We start from the raw sequence: 20,456 nt of genomic DNA on the forward strand, positions 1-20,456 counted from the left end.
ATTTCACAAATAAACAAAAGCTGAAGGAATTCATTATCACTAGACCTGCCTTATAAGAAATATTTGAGGAAGTCCTTCAGGGAGAAACAAAGGAAAGATTATTACTAACATAAATACATACGAAAGTATAAAACTTTGTTCTAGAGGTAATGGTGGTGCATAAATCATATATACACCTAGTATGAAGGTTAAAAGTCAATTAATTAATCAATAATAGCCAATATGTTGGTTAGAAGCACACAAGGTAAAAAGATGCATATTTTGACATCAAAAACAAATTGTGTATCAGGAGGAGCATAAAAATCTAGAGATTTTGTATGCAACAGAAGTTAAGTTTTTATCAGCTTAAAAAAGTGCATTACATCTATAAGATTGTAACCAACCAACTTAGCTTCAAACTGCATTTTAAACTGTTTTTCTTTCTTTCCTCTTTTCTCCCCAGTCTCAGGACACAGTGTTGAGACAAATTACAAATGCATTTTCTAGAATGTGCTGTGAACCTCCATTCTCTTTCCCTTTCCCACTTTATCCTCCCATGCCTTATGCACATTTATTTACCTAAATGCTTGTCAAATGCACATCATGCTCACTTATCTGGTCACGTATTTTTCTTAGAAGCTTCAGGACATGAATGCTGACACAGAACAGACACCTCCAGAATTCTCTCCCCATGCAGGCCACCAAAAATTGTAACTGGCAAAGGGTCCAGCTGCTCACTGCTTGTAGAAAGAAGCCAAAATAACAAGAGTGAGGTGTGATAAAAAGAGAGGAGACTTTATTATCCATGCTAGCAAGGGGAAGAGTGGAACATTTTTTGGAAGAATTCCACCCACTTTCCCCCTTGTTAGCGCAGATAATTAAAACTCCTCTCTTTTTATCACACTTCGTTCTCGTGATTTTGGTTTCTTTCTACAAGCGGCAAACAGCCAGAGCCTTTGCTGGTTACAAGAGGTTTTATGTAAACCTCACGGCAACCACAAAACAAAAATCTACAGCAGAGACACAAATGATAGAGAGAAAGAAATCAAAGCTTAGCACTACAGAAATTATCAAATAACAAAGGTAGACAACAAGAAAGGGGAAAAGGAACACAGAAGCTACAAAATAACCAGAAGATAAATAAAATGGCAGTAGTAAGTTCTTACCTATTAATAATAACTTTGACTGTAAACAGATTTTGTTCTCTAACCAAAATCATGTAGTTGCTGAATGGATTAAACAAGTTCCACCGAGGTGACCCACCTAAGCCTTAAGGACACACATAGGCTGAAAGTAAAAAGATGGAAGAGGAACGTCCATGCAAATGGAATCCATAAGAGAGCAGTAGTGGCTATACTTACATCTGATAAAATAGACTTCAAATCAAAAGCTGTCACAAGAGACACAGGTCATTCGTTAATGATAAAAGGGTCATTCATTAAGATAACTCAACCACTATAAATATGTATACACCCAATATTGGATGAGCTAAATATATAAAGCAAATTTTAATGAACATGAAAGGAGAAATAGATAGCAATACAATATGGTACTTCAAAATCCCATTTTCAACAATGAATAGATCAAACAGACAGAAAATTAATAAAGTGATACTGGACTTAAATTGAACTTTTGACAAAATTGCCCTGACAGACATATACAGAACTTCACTTCCAGCAGAAGCAGAGTCCTTATTTTCCTCTAGTGTACACAGAACATTCTCCAGGATAGATTACATGTTAGACCACAAAAAAGCCATAACAAACTTAATAAGATTGAAATAATATTTAGTATAATTTTAGACCACAATGATATGAAACTGTAAGTTAATAACAGGAGTAATCTTGTGTAGTTCACAAATATGTGGAAATTAAACATCATGCTCTTGAACAATCAATGGGTCAAAGAATAAATCAAAAGAACAATTTAAAAACATCTTGAGGCAAATGATAATGGAAACACAATATGCCAAAACTTGTGGGATGCAGCAAAAGCAGTTCCAGGAGGAAAATTTACAGCAGTAAGTGCCTACATTTAGAAAGAAGAAAGACCCCAAATAAATATTCTAACGTTACCCCTCAAGGAATGCAAAACAAATAAACAACTAACCAAAAATTAGCAGATGGAAATAATATCAGAACAGCAATAAATCAAATAGAGAAGAGAAAAATCATAAAAATAATTAAGAAAACGAAAGTTTACTTTTTGAAGAACAACAACAAAATTTACAAACTCTTAATGAAAACACTCAAATAAAATCAAAAATAAAAGTGAAGAAATTCTAACAGTCTTCTCAAAAATAAAGAGTGTCATAAGGGAATATTATGAACAATTATATGCCAACAAATTGGATAAACTATAGAAAATGGATAAATTCCTAGAAAAATATGAGCTACCAATATTGAGTCAATTAAAGTGATTTAAGAAGTAATCAAAACCCTTCCCACAAAGAAAAGCCCAAGACCAGATGATTTTAGAGCTGAATTTTACCAAACAGTCAAAGAATAATTTATGTCAATATTTCCAAAACTCTTCTGAAAAATAAAGCTAGAAGTGTACTTCCAGACACGTTTTATGAGGCCAGCATCGTTCTAACACCTAAGTTAGATAAAGATATCACAAGAAAACTATGGTTAATTTTTCTGAGGAAAATTCATGCAAAAATTCTTAGTAAAGTATTATCAAAACAAATTCAACAACACATGAAAAGATTATATATTGTGTTCATGTGAGATTTTTCCATGGCATGCAAAACTGGTTTAACATACATAAATCTATCAGTGTGATACATCACATTAACAGGATCATCCTAATTGACATAGAAAAAGCATTCAACAAAATCCAACATCCTTTCTTGATAAAAACCTTCAACAGTTTAGGTATAGAAGGAATGTTTATAATAATAAAGACTTCATGAAAAAACCACAGCTAACATTATAATCACTGGAGAGAACTGAAAGCTTTTCCACTAAGATCTGGTAAGGCAAGGATGCCCACTCATGCCACTTCTATTCAACATAATACTGGAACACTAGCAAGAACAATCAGACAAGAAAAAGAAATAAAATGTATCTAATTTGAAAAAGAAGAAATAAAAGTATCTCTATTTGCAGATGATGTGGTCCTATATACAAAAAGTTCCAAAGATACCACAAAAAAGTTATTACTAATAAGTGAAATCACTAAATTGTGGAATACAAAATCAGCATACAAAAATCAGTGTCTTTTTCATACAAAAATAATGATGTAACTGAAAAGAAATCAAGAAAAGCCCCATATGCAATAACATTGAAAAAATAAAATAAAATACCTTGGAGTAATTTTAACCAAAGAGGTGGAAAACTATATTGGTACTGTAAAACTATACATTAAAACTATAAAATATTGATGAAAGAAATGGAAGAAAACACAAATAAATGGAAAGGTAGCCAATTGCTCATGGATTGGAGGATTTAGTATTATTAAAATGTCCATGCTATCAAAAGCAATATACAGATTCAATGCAATCTCTATCAAAATCCAAATGGCATTCTTCACGGAAATAGAAAAATTATTCTAAAATATGTATGAAAACATAAAAGACCCCAAGAAGGCACAGCTATTCTGAGAAAGAACAACAAAGTTGGAGGCATCACATTTCCTGATTTAAAAGTATATTACAAAGCTGTAGTAATTAAAGCAGTGGCTTACTGGCATGAAAATAAAAACATAGATCACTGTGGCACAGGACAGAGAGCCCAGAAATAGATCTAAACATATATGGTCAACTAAGTCTTGACAAGCACACCAAGAAGACACAATAGGGAATAGTAGTCTCTTTAATAAAAGGTATTGGTAAAACTGGGTTTCCAGATATAAAAGAAGGAAATTAGATCCTTAACCTACATCATACACAAAAATCAACTCAAAATCGATAAAAGACCTAAATATAAGACCAGAAATGATAAAACTTCTAGAAGAGAACATGGGGGAAAAGTTTCTGGCTGTTGGACTTGGCAATGGTTTTCTGTATATCATATCAAATGCTCAGGTCGCAAAAGCAAAAATAAATAAATGGAGTTACATGAAACTAAAAAGCTCTGCACAGCAAAGGAAATAGCTAACAAAAAGAAACAGCTGCCTATGAAGTGGGAAAAAATATTCACAACTCATATATCTGATAAGGGGTTAATATCCAAAATTTTATAAAGAACTCATAGAGCTCAATTGTGGAAAAACAAATAACTTGATCAAAAAATGGGCAAAAGACCTGGATACAGATTTCTCCAACAAAGGCATAAAAATAGCCAACACGTATATAGAAAGGTATTCAACATCATTAGTTATCAGGGTAATGCAAATGAAAACTGCTATGAGATGTCACCTCATATCTATTAGATGCTATTATCAAAAAGTCAAAAGATAACAAATGTTGATAAAGGTGTGGAGTAAAGGAAACTCTTGTACTCTGTTCTTGGGAATGTAGATTGTTACAGCCATTTTGGAAAACAGTATGGAGGTTTCTAAAGAAATTAAAAATAGAACTACCATATGATCTAGCTATCCGTCTTCTGGGTATATACTCAAAGGAAATGAAGTCACCACCTCATAAACATATTTGCATTCCCGTGTTCATTGTGGCGTCATTCACAGTAGCAAAGAGATAGAAACAACCTGTGTCTGTCGATGCACAAATGGATAAAGAAACTGTGATACACATATACAATGGAATATCATTTTGTTCTAAAAAAGAGTAAGATTTTGTCAGTTGCCACGACATAGATGAAGCTGGAGACACTACATTGTTAAGTAGGTCAGACAAAGAAAAATATTACATCATCTCATTTATATATGGAATTTTAAAACAAAAAAAATAAAAAATACAGATATAGAGAAGAAAACCATGGTTTCCAGGATTTCCCAAGAAGGGGGAAAATGAACAGATATTCAGATAAACAGGTCAGAGGATACAAAGTAGCAGGTGTGTAGGATGAACAAGTCTAGAGATCTAGTGTACAACATATAACTTTCCAACTTTAGCAACCACCATTATTAAAATTAAACAAGAAAATGTACAAGCAAAAATGAAATTTCTTCATAAAGTTACCAATATTTCTTTCTAAAAAGCTCTTGGAGATACCCTGTGTCTTATCTACTGCACAAATATGAGCTCATATTCAGAGCTAACACTCCGGTTAGAATGATAAAATGGCAATGCCTGTATGTTTGGCTATCTTTGAGTTTGTGGTGGAGTTGCATATAAGCATTTCAGATATCCAGCTCTCATTACTAAATCTTTTTTTTTTTTTTGAGACGGAGTCTCGCTCTGTCACCCAGGCTGGAGTGCAGTGGCCGGATCTCAGCTCACTGCAAGCTCCGCCTCCCGGGTTCATGCCATTCTCCTGCCTCAGCCTCCCGAGTGGCTGGGACTACAGGCGCCCGCCACCTCGCCCGGCTACTAAATCTTTCTTTATTCAGCTACCAATTATCACAACAGTGGTCAAATCAGACAAGTAAATAATATGAACCCATTTTGTGAAAAAAATAAAAATGATAATTTATACATGTTAGAAAAGTGTTACCTCTCTCTGTCTGTTTCCTATATTTTAAAGCAACAAGGGTTGTTTGAGTTTATTTTTATCCCTCTGGTGCTTAGAATAAAAATTTTGGTTTAGGAGGAAGATTTTTATTAAACTGAGTCAGCAAGTTGAGGCTGATAATAGAGAAATGATTGCTATCTTGTTTGTATATGTATGACTCAAGGTTACACAGGTAAGCCTAAAGCTACATAAATATGAATGTGCCCAACTCTGGAATGATTTTAAATCCCATAATGATGTAGAAAACAGGAAAGCAAATTAGAAGGATGACATTATTGCTAAGCAAATTTGAGGACAGGATACCGCTAAAGGGAAGTAAATTATATTCACTACCTAAAAAAACTTACACTTTTTTATTTAGCATTTTTTGAATTTAGAGATATTCAGAGTATCTCTTCTGTGATACGCTTGATAAAAGATATTGAAAAGTGTTGTTATTGAACAAACCTAAAAATTTAAAGAAGATATATATCTCTGTTAGGTTAGTAAATAATGAAACCGATCTAGCCTTAGGAACATGAGACTTTTCACATATTATATCAAAATAATATTTATGGTTCCAAGTTTATGTCATTGCTTTAAAAAGTATTTTCATATGAAGTAGAAGTAATTTAACAGGGAACCCTGTGTACATTTATATTTCAACTTTTATTGAGTTATACATACAGAAAAGAACATAAATCAGATTTTAAAAGTTATAATTACTACAAAGTGAACACATCCATTGAACACATCCAGATCAAGAAATAGCACATAACCTGCATCCCAGAAGCCCTCTCTTTTGTCCTTTCCCAACCATGTCTCTTCCTGGCTTCCCAAAAATATGCCTTATCCTGACCTGTATCACTATATATTAGTTTTGCTTGATTTTTTGAACTTGATATAAATGGACTCATACAGAATGTATTCTTTGTTTCCTGGCTTCTTTCATTTCGTTAATGCCTTGAACTTCATCCAGAAAGTTGCAGTCAAAGTGGTTCTTGCGTTTTGATTGCTGATTAGATCACTCTTCATGAGTATTTCAATTTATTTACCTATTTTTCAGTTGAAATAACTTTTAATGTTATTGTTTTAAGTTGGCAGATACAGTGATACATTTACTCTGTACAACATGATGTTCAATTCCAAAGTATAGATACATTGTAGAATGACTAAACCTAGCTAATTATTAATACACATGCATTACCTTACATAGTTCTCGTTTTTGTGGTAAGAACACTTTACATTTATTCTCTTAGCATTTTTCAGAAAGAATATATTAACTTTAGTCATCATGTTTACAACAGATCTCTTGGAGTTATTCCCCCTATTTCACTGAAATTTTGTAGCCTTTGACCAATATCTCCCAACTAACCTCTCCCCTTCCAACCACCATAGCTGCTGGTAACCATCATTCTATTCTCTATCAGATCAGCAGTTGAATGCTTTTCTGGTTGTTTCTGATTTTTTGACTCTTATACAGTTGCGGCATTAATAATACATGTCTTTTTGGTGTCCATACACATATATTGCTGTTGAGCATATGTAACTAAAGTATAATGGCTACATTACAGGGTATGTCAAACAGTTTTCCAAGGTTTTCACCAATTTACACACTCACTTGCAGTGTGTGATTGTTCTGGAGTTTCCATGTCCCCACCAGAAGATGGCATTTTCAGTATTTTAAATTTTGGCTATTCTGATTGTCATGTAGTGATATCTCATTATCATTTAATTTGCATGTCAAGGTTATTAATGAGGTTGATCACCTTTTAATAATTGTTTGGCCATTGAAAGATCCTCTTTTATAACATGCTTATTCAAGTCTTTTGCAAATTTTATTTTCTCTTTCTTGTTAATTTGTAGGAGTTTTTCATACTTTATTTTGGATCGAAGTCCTTTACTGACTTATGTGTATTATAAACAATCTTCTCCAACTTCTGACTTAAATTTTCCTTTTACCATCACAATGGTGACTTCTGATAAAAAGATGTGCCTCCTTATCAATAGTTTTCTTTTTGATTACTGCTTTTCAAGTCTTATTTAAAACATAGGTGTTGTTCCTGAATTTCATTTTCTAGAAATTTTATTGTTCATTTTACCTTTCATACTTACAACTATAATCTATCTGGAATAGATTTGTGTGTATGACATTAAGTAAGAGGCGGAGTTTTATTTTTTCCTTATGTATATCCATTTGATCAATTTCTATTTATTTAAATGGCCGTCCTTTTCTAACTGCCGTGCAGCAACACCCAATACCTGGTTTGTTTCTCAATTCTACTCTGTGCCATTGGCCTACTTGTCTGTATTCACATTACTCTTACATTGTCTTTATCACTATACATTTATAACAGATCTTTATCTACTATTTTGTTTTGAATATTCTTGGCCTGTTTTATTTCTAAACAAATTTTACTATCAGCCTAGCAGTTTTAAACACACACACATAAGGAGAGATAGAGAGTTTACAGATTGATACAGTGAAAATGTCCGTGTTAACATGTATATCTCCTTGTTTATTTAGGACTTTAATTTCTCTCATTAATTATTTTTGACTTACTGTGTGAAAATCTTGCATATCTTTTTATATTTAAGAAATTTTACTTTTATGCTATGGTCAATGGTATTATTTATACTTGCATTATTTGGTCCTAATATAACAACATGTAACTATTTTTGTATAATAACCTACTTTCTGAAGATCTTCCCCAAGTTACTTATTAATTGTAGTAGTTTTAATGTATATATGTATGATTGTATTATGTACAGAGTCAGGTAGTTTGAGAAAAGTATCTATTTTATTTCTTCTTTTATGCCGCTTATTTCTTTTTTTTAACTTTATTCCTAGGATCCTCCAGTAAAATATTTAATTGAATTGGTGGCAAAGCTCATTTTTGTCTCATCCAGATTATCAGGAAGAAAGCTCTCAATATTCATTATTAAGAAAAATGATTTTAGCATTATTGTTATTAACATATTATTTGTTTGGAGTAAAGCTATCAAATTAACAAAGTTTCTATTTTTGATGTTTGGGATTTTATCTATGTTTTTTCTTCATATTCTGATAACCATATGACTTTTCCCCCTCTTATTCTATTAGGAGTTAATGTGGTGAATTACAGTGACTGATTTTTTAAGTGTCAAATCATTCTTACAATCTCGAAATAAATACATCTCGGTTAATATATTATGCTTTTTAAATATAGCTGAATTTAATTTGCTGACATTTTGTTGAAGATTTTTTTAAGTAGACCTTGTTTTTAGAGCAATTTTAGGTCACAGCAAAATCTCGTGGAAAGTTCAGAGCTTCTATATAGCTTATGTTTTCACGCATGCACAGCCTCCCCCACTACGAACATCTCACATTAGGGTTGTATCTCCTTTAAAATTGATGAACCTAGATTGATACCTCATTATCATCCAGAATCCATAATTTAAATACATTTTCATTCTTGGTATTGAACATTCTATGAAGTTTAGCAGAAGTATTATGACATGCATCCATCACTATGGCATGGTTTTACCTGCCCTAAAAATATTCTGTGCTCCACCTGTTACCCCCCTTCCTTTCTATAGTTGGGGATTTCTTTAAAACCTAGGGTTTTAATCAAGATTGATCTCTTATTTTCCTTTCTTATACTCTCACTAGTTTTGGTTTCAGGGTTTTGCTTGTCTCATAAAATGGGCATGAAAGGCCTTTTCCCCACTATTATATGGAAGATTTTATGTACAATTGATTTTATTTAAATGTTTTGAAGTATTTAAAAATCAAATAAAACTCTCTGGGCCAGAAGTGACATTATGGGAAGGTTTTTAAGTTATGAATTCAATTTCCTGTTGATGCAAACTGCTTCTTAAATCTGTGACTTGATATCTTTCACTTATTTTTGAAACTTTTCCGTCTCTTCAAATACTTCTTCTACTTTATTTTCCCTTGTTAAACTTTGACACTTTAATAACACATATGTTAGAACTTTTTACCATATCAACTATATTTCATAGGCTCTATTTGATGATTTTTCTGCTTTTTTTCACAGTTGCAGTTAGATGATTTTATTGTAAACTGTATTTTGGATTTCAAATCCTCTCTCTAGTTGTATCTAAACTTTCATCGAGTTTATAATTTCTTAACATTTTTCGGTTTAAATATTATCATTTGATTCTTTATTATAATTTCCAGTTCTCTGCCAATATTCTATGTATATTTCCTGAACATATTCATCCGAGTTATATTGAAGTCTATTAGTGATAGCAAAAGCACCTGATTTTATATGTTTTTCTAATGTCTCTTTTTTTCTCTTGAGTGTCTAATCATATGGTCTTGTCTTCCATTATATCACTGTTATAAGAAAATAGCTATTTTGGACAGGCGCGGTGGCTCATGCTTGTAATCCCAGCACTTTGGGAGGCCGAGGCAAGTGGATCACTTGAGGTCAGGAGTTCGAGACCAGCCTGGCCAACGTAGTGAAACCCCATCTCTACTAAAAATACAAAAATTAGCTGGGCATGGTGGCGGGTGCCTGTAATTCCAGCCACTCGGGAGGCTGAGGCAGGAGAATGGCTTGAATCCAGGAGGCGAGGTCGCAGTGAGCTGAGATTTCACTCTTGCACTCCAGCCTGGGCGACAGAGCAAGACTCCACCTCAGTAAAAAAAATAAAATAAAATAAAATAAAATAAAATAAAATAAAATAAAAACGAATACAGAAAAAAGAAACTAGCTGTTTTGAGATACCGGATGTTTTCATATCCCCACAGAGTGATTCTTATTCTGACAGGCAATTGTCTTAAGGGAAGATCACTTCTATTCAATTAGGAATGGAGCTGATTTGAAGCTAGACTCCAGTATTTGAGAGGCTTGGTTTCTTTCCAGTTTACCTCCATTATTAGGTACACCTCTTCAGGTGTGCAAACTGAATGTCTGGGTGTTCTATGTCACCTTTTTTCCATTGTGAATTTTAAATTTCAATTTTCCTTTCCCAAGAAATTATTATGACTGGATTTGCCATTTAGTTTCAACGCCTGTCAGTCAGTCACATAGTTTTTGTTCGGTTTCCCAGCACTTCAATTACTGTTTCCAATTAACAAGTGTCCCAAGAAGGAAAGCAATAAGACAAGCAGTCTTGTGTCTCTATGTTTTTTCTCTTTGGGCTTTTGATGTCTTAAGTGCTATTACCTTTGAGTTCTCTGATGTATTCAAAAGATACTTCATTTTTATATTTTTCCAGTTTGTTTGGTTGTACTTGAGAAAAAGAGAGAGATAAAGGGTTGTGCTTGAGAAAAAGAGAGATAGAGAGATGAGAGAGAGAGAGAGACACTGCTGGGCAAAATGCTAGTCAGCCATTGACAGAAGAGTCAAATACATGTGTAATATTAACACTAGCATCTTTACATTTTAAAAGTGAATTCTAATGGGAACACATAGAAGAAAATTGAATGTAGGGAAAATGAAGATAACCATAGGGATATTGATGGCAAAAAATAATGATAATCTGTCATGTGAACTAGAAGTCAATGAGGCATCACTGAAATAATCTATTTTAATTTAACATCTGTTGGCACAGGTGAAGAGTAATTTTTGCTTATTTGGTAGTTTACGGACCTTGAAGGAAATATTCACTTTCATTTTTTTTTGGTCCTCACTTTATTCACTGAAAATTCTTCATCAGATTTGTCTTTAGCTTTTTATTCATTTCTATTTTTGACTAAAATTAATTTGACAGCATTATCATTTTTCCATTTCCCTTTTTGCTTAATTTTCAGCTTCATTTGAGTCTTGAGTTAGGGAAAGGTGCATAGGTCTCATGCCCATTCATTTTCTCTCCTCTCCTTTTTTTCTATTCTGGATATTATTATTTTGTTTAGTTTATAGTATTATAGATTTTAAAGTAGATAAACCTTTCCATGTGTTACCATCATCAGAAATTATCTACACACTTAATAGTCAATAATAATCTAGGACAGCACTCCAATAAACTGATCTCTGCAATATGATAGGCACATGTGATTATTAAATTCTTGAATTGGATTAGTATTACTGAGAAATTTATATTGCACTTTTTTTTTTTTTAATTTTAACTAATTGAAATTTTAAGGGAGGCCGAGGCAGATGGATCACAAGGTCAGGAGATGGAGACTCATCCTGGCTAACACAGTGAAACCCTGTCTCTACTAAAAATACAAAAAATTAGCCAGGCGTGGTGGTGGGCACCTGTAGTCCCAGCCACTAGGGAAGCTGAGGCAGGAGAATGGCGCGAACCCGGGAGGCGGAGCTTGCAGTGAGCCAACAACGCACCACTGCACTCCAGCCTGGGCGACAGAGCGAGACTCCATCTCAAAAAAAAAAAAAAAAGAAAAAGAAAAACTTAAATGGCCACATGTGGCTAGTAGCTACTATACTGTACAGTCCGATCTAGAGCATATATAATTAACTTAGGTAAATTTACCATCCAGATGGCCCAGATTACTCTACAAAAATGTCAATTTTAACTTTTTAAAATGTGTATTTACACAAGATATATTTATGAATTTTCCACTGTAGGCATTTATTCCTTTGTATTATTAATAAAATAATGTCAAGTCATTAATGAGGAATTTAACTGTTGAAAAGGTTACTATTTTTTTCTTTTTTTTTTTTTTTTACAAAAGTTTCAAGGAAGTATCGTACTTCCTTGAAACCATAAGAAGATACCTGATGCCTAGGACAACTGTAAAATACAGATTTATACTAAGATTTGTTGTTTCAATTATTATCATGGTTACAAAAAGAGCAAATCACTTAGTATAGTTTTGTTTACTAAAAGGAATTGAGAGTTAAATTATATTTGATTAAATATTTATGAGATTTTATTGTTTCATCAATTATATCTTATTTCTAAATTTTATTTAGATTTGTATTCTGTTTATGTTCATTAGTATTATACAATTAGCAGTCTGTAATTGATAAAATAACAATAACTTTTTTATAGTTTGAGGAATTTTAATACAAAAATAAACGGATAGTTTCTGGCATATTTAGCGAAAGAAGTCATCAATATTACTTTGACATTTTTCTAAACCACTAATTATCTCACAATTTTTCCTTTGCATTCAATACATAGTAAAGTGATTTTAATGGAAATGGAAGGGATTTTTCCGACTTTCAGAGAAGAAGCCACTTTTATCATCCATTGTGGAATATTGTACCTTTCAATTTATTAGTGCCAGCATGACGATTGCTATAATAATGATATTAAAAATAGCAGTAAACAAGTTTAGGAAGAAAAGCAATAGGAATATACTACAAAAATATAATAATAAATACTATGTTTTAAAATATATAATAGTCAAATTTGCCATCAAATAAGAGCTCAGTGCTAATGCATGGTTTATTATTATAATCAATTACTTAGATTAATTGTAGTGTATGTGATGGAGGATGGGGGATAGCCAAAAAATATTACAACTTGCAAAAATGCTGGTAACATCAAGATATCAGCTGTCCCTTGGTTTGCTAAAAAATCTATATTTTAATTTTTTAATTGACAATGTTGTACATTACATTTTCAATAGTGAATATTTTTGAAATTCTCAATCTCTAGTTTCATATATAAGCCAAAGACATGGGCATTTGAACCATCTAGAGTTCTTTAAACTAATTTATGGCTTAACAGGCATTGGAAATGTGGTATTAATACCTATAACATTATTCGTTTTGGCTGCTCTTTGCCTGCACTGCTGGGATCAGCCAAACCTATCATATTATAAATTTTAATGTGTTATCTAAATGCGTAATGTCTTTCATCACAGGAGTTTTCTAAAATATCAGAAAAGTGTTTGAATAACATATGATTAAAAACATGACCCTAATTTACCGTCCTAAGATTATCAACATTATGGCCTTTATATTTTTCATTTTGTCTTGTTTTTACAAAGCATTTAAAGTTATAGGTGTGTCCACCTCATTATTATTATTATTATTATTTTAGACAGTAACCGGCTTAATTCATTTTATTTTTCTTGTATAAAAACCGTATGTTGTAGCCACAGCTGGAGCCTGGGTCCGCTGCACGGAGACTCTGGTGTGGGTCTTGACAAGGTGGTCAGTGAATTCCTGATAGGGAGACTTGGTAAATACAGTCTCCTTCCAGAGGTCAGAGGTCAGGTAGCTGTAGGTCTTAGAGATGGCATCAAAGGTGGCCTTGGCGAAGTTGCCCAGGGTGGCAGTGTAGCCCTGGGCTGAGGTGTAGCAGTCATGGATGCCAGCCATCATGAGTAGCTTCTTGGGCACAGGCGCTGAGATGATGCCAGTGCCCCCGGGTGTAGGGATGAGGCGCACCAGCACAGAGCCGCAGCGGCCTGTCACCTTACAAGGGACGGTGTGGGGCTTGCCGATCTTGTTCCCCTAGTAGCCTCTGCGCACGGGGACAGTGGAGAGTTTGGCCAGGATGACGACCCCACGGTTGGCGGTGGTCACCTCCTTGGAGCACTTAACACCCAGGCCAACGTGGCCATTGTAGTCCCTGATAGCAACAAACGCCTTGAACCTGGTGCGCTGGCCAGCACGGGTCTGCTTCTGCACCGGCATAGTCTTCAAAACCTCGTCTTTGAGAGAGGCCCCAAGGAAAAGTCAATGATCTCAGATTCCTTAATGGGCAGGGAGAAGACGTAGATGTCCTCCAGGGACTTGATCTTCATGCCCTTGACCAAGCGGCCCCGCTTGGTGACGGGCATCCACTCCTTATCCTCACCCTTGCCTCCGTGAGCTCCGCGGCCTCGGCCCAGGCCCCGTCACTGGCCCGTCCACGGCCGCGACCCCAGCCCAGGATGCCACTGCCAAAACCTCCGCGGAAGCCACGGCGGTTCCCCATCCCAGGGCCACCAGGGCCTCCGGGCCCCCCTGCTGCCCCGGCGTCATCCGCCATTTGGTGTTTCCTCGGTGAAGTCAGCCTCATTTTAAACATTAAAACTTTACACTAATCTTTATTATACTTTAACCTACTTTAATCATTTAATGTTTAAACAATTTTTTCATTCTGTTATAACAATTCTCTCAAATGAGGTCATTTTGGTCATCAAATTTTAATCTCAAATTACAAATACATACATTTGATTACTTAAATTTACCTCAAATTGCAAATGTATATGTAGTTTGTCAAAAAATTGTGTGCTTTTTTTTCCCTAGTCTCTGCCTCTTATTCATTCCCTTCCTTGCTCTCCCATTTTCGCCCTTACTTTTTATCCCCCTTCTTTGTTCTCAAAGGCTTACAGATTACCCTAGCAGCATTGCATACTGTTAGTGAGTACTCACAAAAATTATTCAAATAATTTCTTAACAAAGACTAGTAATAGGTTACTCTCCTATCTGAAATTTAAAATAATGCTTCTGTGTCTATATCAGAACATGTAAATTTTACCTTTGGCATTTATTGTGCTAAAGAACTGCTCCTAGATAATTTTGAATATGCAGTGGAGAAATATACAAGTGGGCAGCTACTCAAATATTATTTTTGACAGTAGATTGTACCATTATGTGAAGTCCTATAACAATGCCTAATTATTAAACCAATCATACTTTAAATTTTGGAAATCTGTTGAGATAACAGTTTACTTATAAAACGTTAAGTAATAGATTGTTTTAGCTGCATTCCTGCATCATCCAGGCCAGTGTAAGAATTCTGTTGCTTCTTCAGAAAGTCATGGTCTGCCTCTACACTGTCCCATATGGTAGCCTCTGGCCTCACGTGGTTATTGAACTCTTGAAATACCCTCACATGGCTATTGAGCTCTTGAAATGTGGCAAACCCGATTTGAGATTTGGTATTAAAAAAAGACTGGAAGATCTCACAAGTAATTTTCATATTCATTGCGTGTTGAAATAATAACATTTGAGATATATGAATTTTAACAAAATATATTATTAGAGCTAATTTGACCTTATTCTTCTTTTTTCTCTGAATGTGGCTACTAGAAAATTTTAAACTAGATATATTTCTTGGATTTGTAGCTAACATTATATTTCCATTGAACCATACCAATGTATTAGCCCATTTTGCATTGTTGTAAGGAATACCTGAGGCTGGATAATTTATAAAGAAAAGAGATTTATTTCGGCTCATGGGTCTGCAGACTGTACAAGAAGCACAGTGCCACATCTGCTTCTGGTGAGCCCTCAGAAAGCTTACAATCATGGTTGAAGACTCAGGGAGAGCAGGCATCTCACATAGCAAGAGAGGAAGCAAGAGGGAGGAGACGAGGTGCCTGGCTTTTAAAACCAGCTATCATGTGAACAAGTAGAGTTAAGTGAGAACTCACTTATTACCATGGGGAGGACACCAAGACTCTCCACTAGGCCCCACCTTCAACACTGGTTGTGGGGGGGGGGTCACATTTCAACATGAGATTTGGAGGGAACAGATATCCTAACTATATCACCAATTTAGTTCATCCTCATGGCTCCAACTACATTATTGCAAAAAAAAAGTAATAAGATAATTTTACTCTCTGAATATCTTTATATTAGCAGATGATTTTTTTTTCTTTTCTCAGAAAACGAGTGTGGATCTAGTAACAGCATATTGGATGTTTTATCACAATTTAACTAAAACCTCTTCTGACACCCTTATAGATATAAAGGTATCATCTTCTATAGATGAAAATTACCATGAATAATTCTAGGTGATTGCACTTCACATATAGACATCATTTATCAGTGATTCATTTATACTCAAAAATTAATTATTGTGTATTTTCAATAGCTGTTTATAACCTCTATTTTCTGTAGAATAATTAAACTGTTACTTTTTTTCTCACTACTGCGGTCAAATGCACCTTCAGGGCCAAGATTTTCTATAAAAGTTAGGGAAGATGTTAAAGTAAAATTGGTGACATGAGAACTTGACAAATTTGTTTTGTGGCCCATCTTCTATTGAAGTTCATGCTATCTCTTTGTAATACCATCTCCCCACTCTTCAGACCTCCTTTTAGCCTATTTAATCAACAAGTCACAGACTTTCATTTTACTCTCCACCTCTGTGATCCTTGAGTGATTTTTAATACTATCTTGAAGAGAATCCTTCTATCAAAATACTCTTATTTCCCTCTGTGTCTTCCACTGTTAGACTTCAGCTACCATAAATACATCCTTCAGAACAGACAGGTTTTCAAGATCTCTAAGTTTGAAATTGCCTTCTGTCTATAATGACACCCTGTTTTTCTCACCTTGCTTTCATTTTCATCAAACTTTTTCTTATGTGACTTCTAGACATTTACCTCACTATTTTTCCTTGTAGTTTTCTTTTATTCTGGTTATTGCTGCCTTGTTTCCTGTAATTCCTGCCTGTTCTAGAGTTTCCAGATAGCTTTTCCAGCATTGATTTCCCGCCCCTTGTATCACACCCCAATCTGTGCTACCCCTGGATAGCCTCCCAGGTCACTGATTGAGTCCATAAAAAACAACTGGCTGTTCTCAAGTCTTTTCACATTTATGTTGTGCACTGAAAATATCCTAGAATAGTAATTCCAGAATTTTGCTCTCCTTAGGACACTGTTTTTTCTCAATTTCCACACTCTTAGAAACCAACATGCCTCCTCTTTTACTTAGAAGAATAAGTCAAACCGGTGTTAATTTTGCTAACTCCCCACCTCTGCCCTTTATCATTCTGAGCATCTAGAAATGTTTAAATACCTAAAAATTTCATGTACTTTGATTGGTCTTGGAGTTATAAGGATACACGTTCCTAAGGAGCTCATAGTGCAGTGTGGGAAATAGACAAAAACAAAAGAATTCTACAATGAAATACATGTTTATAGCAAAGACAGAAACAGAATGTTATTGGAACATAGGAGTAGAAGTATTTGAATCTCCATGAATCTTTATGAAATGATATGAAAAATTAAGGGAATAGTAAAATATACTACATTATTCAGGATCAGTAGACAGGTTTTTGTTTGTCAACTGTGTTTTACTTTGATGATAAATGAATTAACTCTACACAAACACACACACACACACACTTTATATATACATATATATAGAAACAGGTCATGAGGACATTTGAAAATGGAAAAAAAAAAAAAAAACAAAACAAAACACCCTTGCTCTCAATGAACCACTAATTGGGTCAACGCAATTGTATTTTTCTATTTTATTTTTTCCATTCTGTAGTATGGTGCTTTCTGCCAAAAATGCTTATTCTCCTCCATCTATTAGTACTCTTGTATTCCTTTTGACTGAAGAACTTTTTTGACTTCCAAGGCCACAATGGCACTGACTTCTTCACTAGCTATTTCTCCTATATATGTCCTTGGAATAGGAAAAATATGTACTTGAAATTAAAGTAATTTTTATCAGAGGAACTCACAAGAAGGAACAAATTCATATTTATAAGAATATTTGCTGCCTTAACCAATACTTATGTATGTATTTTTTATGTATACCCTTACTTGGAATTCAGCAAACAAATTTGGAGCTAAAATTAGCAGGGACAATATCAAGGTGAAATATATTTTATCTTTGATCATTAGATCAACATGATTGATTGATTACAGAGATCAACTCAATTGCTTTTTTAAAAACTGAAAAGTGCTAGCTGTGAATTCTACTTTGGAAAGTACCTCACTCCAATTCTGTGATGTGTGTTTGGTTACATTTGGGCCCAAACAAGAAATGACTCTCATCATTATACAGTCTGATGTATTGGTTATATGGCTGTATTCCTCTGACATAATGAGTGTGGTTAAACAATGTTTTTAAAATGTAAATACAATTATATTGATTTATTTTCCAGGAATAATTTGAATTCACTGTCTCATATTCAGGTTCAAAACATTATTTGTGGCTGGAGAACGATGTGATGTAGAGACCCTGGAATGGTCCAAAAATGTCTTCAGAGTACCTGTCTTAGACCATTGGTGGCAAACTGGTGAGCATTTTCCTAGCATGCATATAAATATTAAAGAAATGTTCCAAAATGCTGCAAGGATTAGAGGAAACTTTTGAGCGATGACCAGCAGATCAGACACAAACTCAGGATTCGAGTGGTTCAGGTTTCAGTAAAAATAAGTAATTTTTAAATTGTTATTAATAATGTCTTCATAAGTGACATTGATGCCACCATTCTCTTGGTCCATAGGTATAAAGCACTAAAGACCTCTTTATCTTCTCTTCTTTGTTTCTTATATCTGGTAAGTTACTAAGTCTCAGATTTTCCTTTGAAGTGTCTGTTGGGTTCATTCCACCTTCAGTATTCCCTTTGCCTTTGAGCTCTGGCAGCTGCATCATCCTCTGTCCTGATTTAAAGTTTCCTAATCACTCATCTCTGTTCTCTCTGCTTTTTGATACACCCTGCACACTGCTCCCAGAGTCCTTTTATGAAGACCTGTTCCTCTCATAGGACTCTCTGGCCACCTTCTTGTGTTCTATAATATCTAATATATTCTGCCACATATTCTGCCTAGCATTAAAGGCAGATAAATTTATTTTTCTTCAAAACAATTGTCATTATATATGTAATTTATTGATTTAATTTATTTTGTTTATTCTCTATGGTCCTCCCACTAAGTGTTCCCTGGGAAACAAATTTTCATATTAAATGGATCAACTATAAACTTCGGAATAAGCAGACAACCACCCCAACAATAACTCTTTCTGCTTCTTCTTTCGAGGGGTGGCTGTATACATGAGAGCGGGTACATTGTCTAGAAGCCATTTACCTCCTCACCAGGTATAGAGATTTAAAAAAATTTGACCCACTGAAAGCAGCTATGAGCCGTGGGAGCCTTACAGCCTTCAAATGTACATATTTTAGTTCAGTCCCGCTTAGTTTAATGAACTAGATCAACCTTTCTATATACAGGTTTTCCGTATTCTCACCTTCTCTGCATCTGGGGCAGAATATCAAATTTGGGTTAAAAATTAGTAAGAATACTTTGCAAAAAATTAGCTCTGATTGTAAAAATGATTTTCATGTAAACGATTAACTGAATGACTAAACCTCAAATTCAGTGTTTGATAATTCAGAAATGTTTGATTCTGAGAAATTACACTTTTTATATTATGTCCTCGACTATTGTTCTTTAAAAACGTGTTTTCTGGCTGGGCACGGTGGCTCACGCCTGTAATTCCTGCACTTTGGGAGGCCAAAACGGGCAGATCACTTGAGGTCAGGAGTTCGAGATCAGCCTGGTCAATATGATGAAGCCCCATCTGTACTTAAAATACAAAAAATTCGCCGGGCGTGATGGAGCATGCCTGTAATCTCAGCTACTCGGGAGGCTGAGAATTGCTTGAACCCGGGAGGCGGAGGGTGCAGTGAGCTGAGATCCTATCATTGCACTCCAGCCTGGGCAACAGAGCAAGACTCTGTCTCAAAAACACAAAAAAGAAAAAAAGAAAAAAATGTTTTCTATATCCTTTGTAATATGAAATATAAAATGAATAATCAGAGCAGAGGACACTTTCCTTACATAAGATGAAAACCAGAAAGCAACTTTCTATTCCCTCCACTTTTATTTACTAAAGGGAAAATTACGTATTTAAACTCAGATTTGTAACTCCTTAGAAAATACAAAGTATAAGAATGAATTTCAAGATCAATCAATGCTATGTGTAGAAATACATAAAAAGAAGTGAAGAATTATTGCATCTGCAAGAATGTTTACAGTATTTATGTATTCCCTATTAGCCAGGAAAATTTTAACAGTTATTTTCTTGGTCATGAACTGGAAAATGTTTTGTCACCTTTCAGATAATTTCTCTTATCTGGTCAAAATGGGGGCATTACTTCCCACACAAACGTGACCTGCCACAAATGCTTGCGGAAGAGTTCTGTTTTTCCCTCTTCAAGGTGACTGTGCCAAAACTCACTGAAGAAAACTAGCACATTCACAAATAAAATTATAAAATTATTTTACTTTTTCTTATAGACACCTTTGTACAT

General features: G+C 34.4%; 1 protein-coding gene across 1 annotated transcript in view; it reads left to right on the forward strand.

Annotated features, from left to right (window-relative positions):
- The window catches only part of ACSS3 (acyl-CoA synthetase short-chain family member 3), a 190,386-nt gene that overhangs the window by 113,896 nt on the left and 56,034 nt on the right, over positions 1–20,456 (forward strand). The window contains exon 9 of the mRNA XM_011994395.1: positions 18,337–18,440. Coding sequence (XP_011849785.1) covers positions 18,337–18,440 — 104 coding nt within the window. The remainder of the gene's footprint in view (positions 1–18,336; positions 18,441–20,456) is intronic.

The sequence above is a fragment of the Mandrillus leucophaeus genome, unplaced genomic scaffold (assembly GCF_000951045.1).
Source record: "Mandrillus leucophaeus isolate KB7577 unplaced genomic scaffold, Mleu.le_1.0 Scaffold455, whole genome shotgun sequence".
NCBI lineage: Eukaryota > Metazoa > Chordata > Mammalia > Primates > Cercopithecidae > Mandrillus > Mandrillus leucophaeus.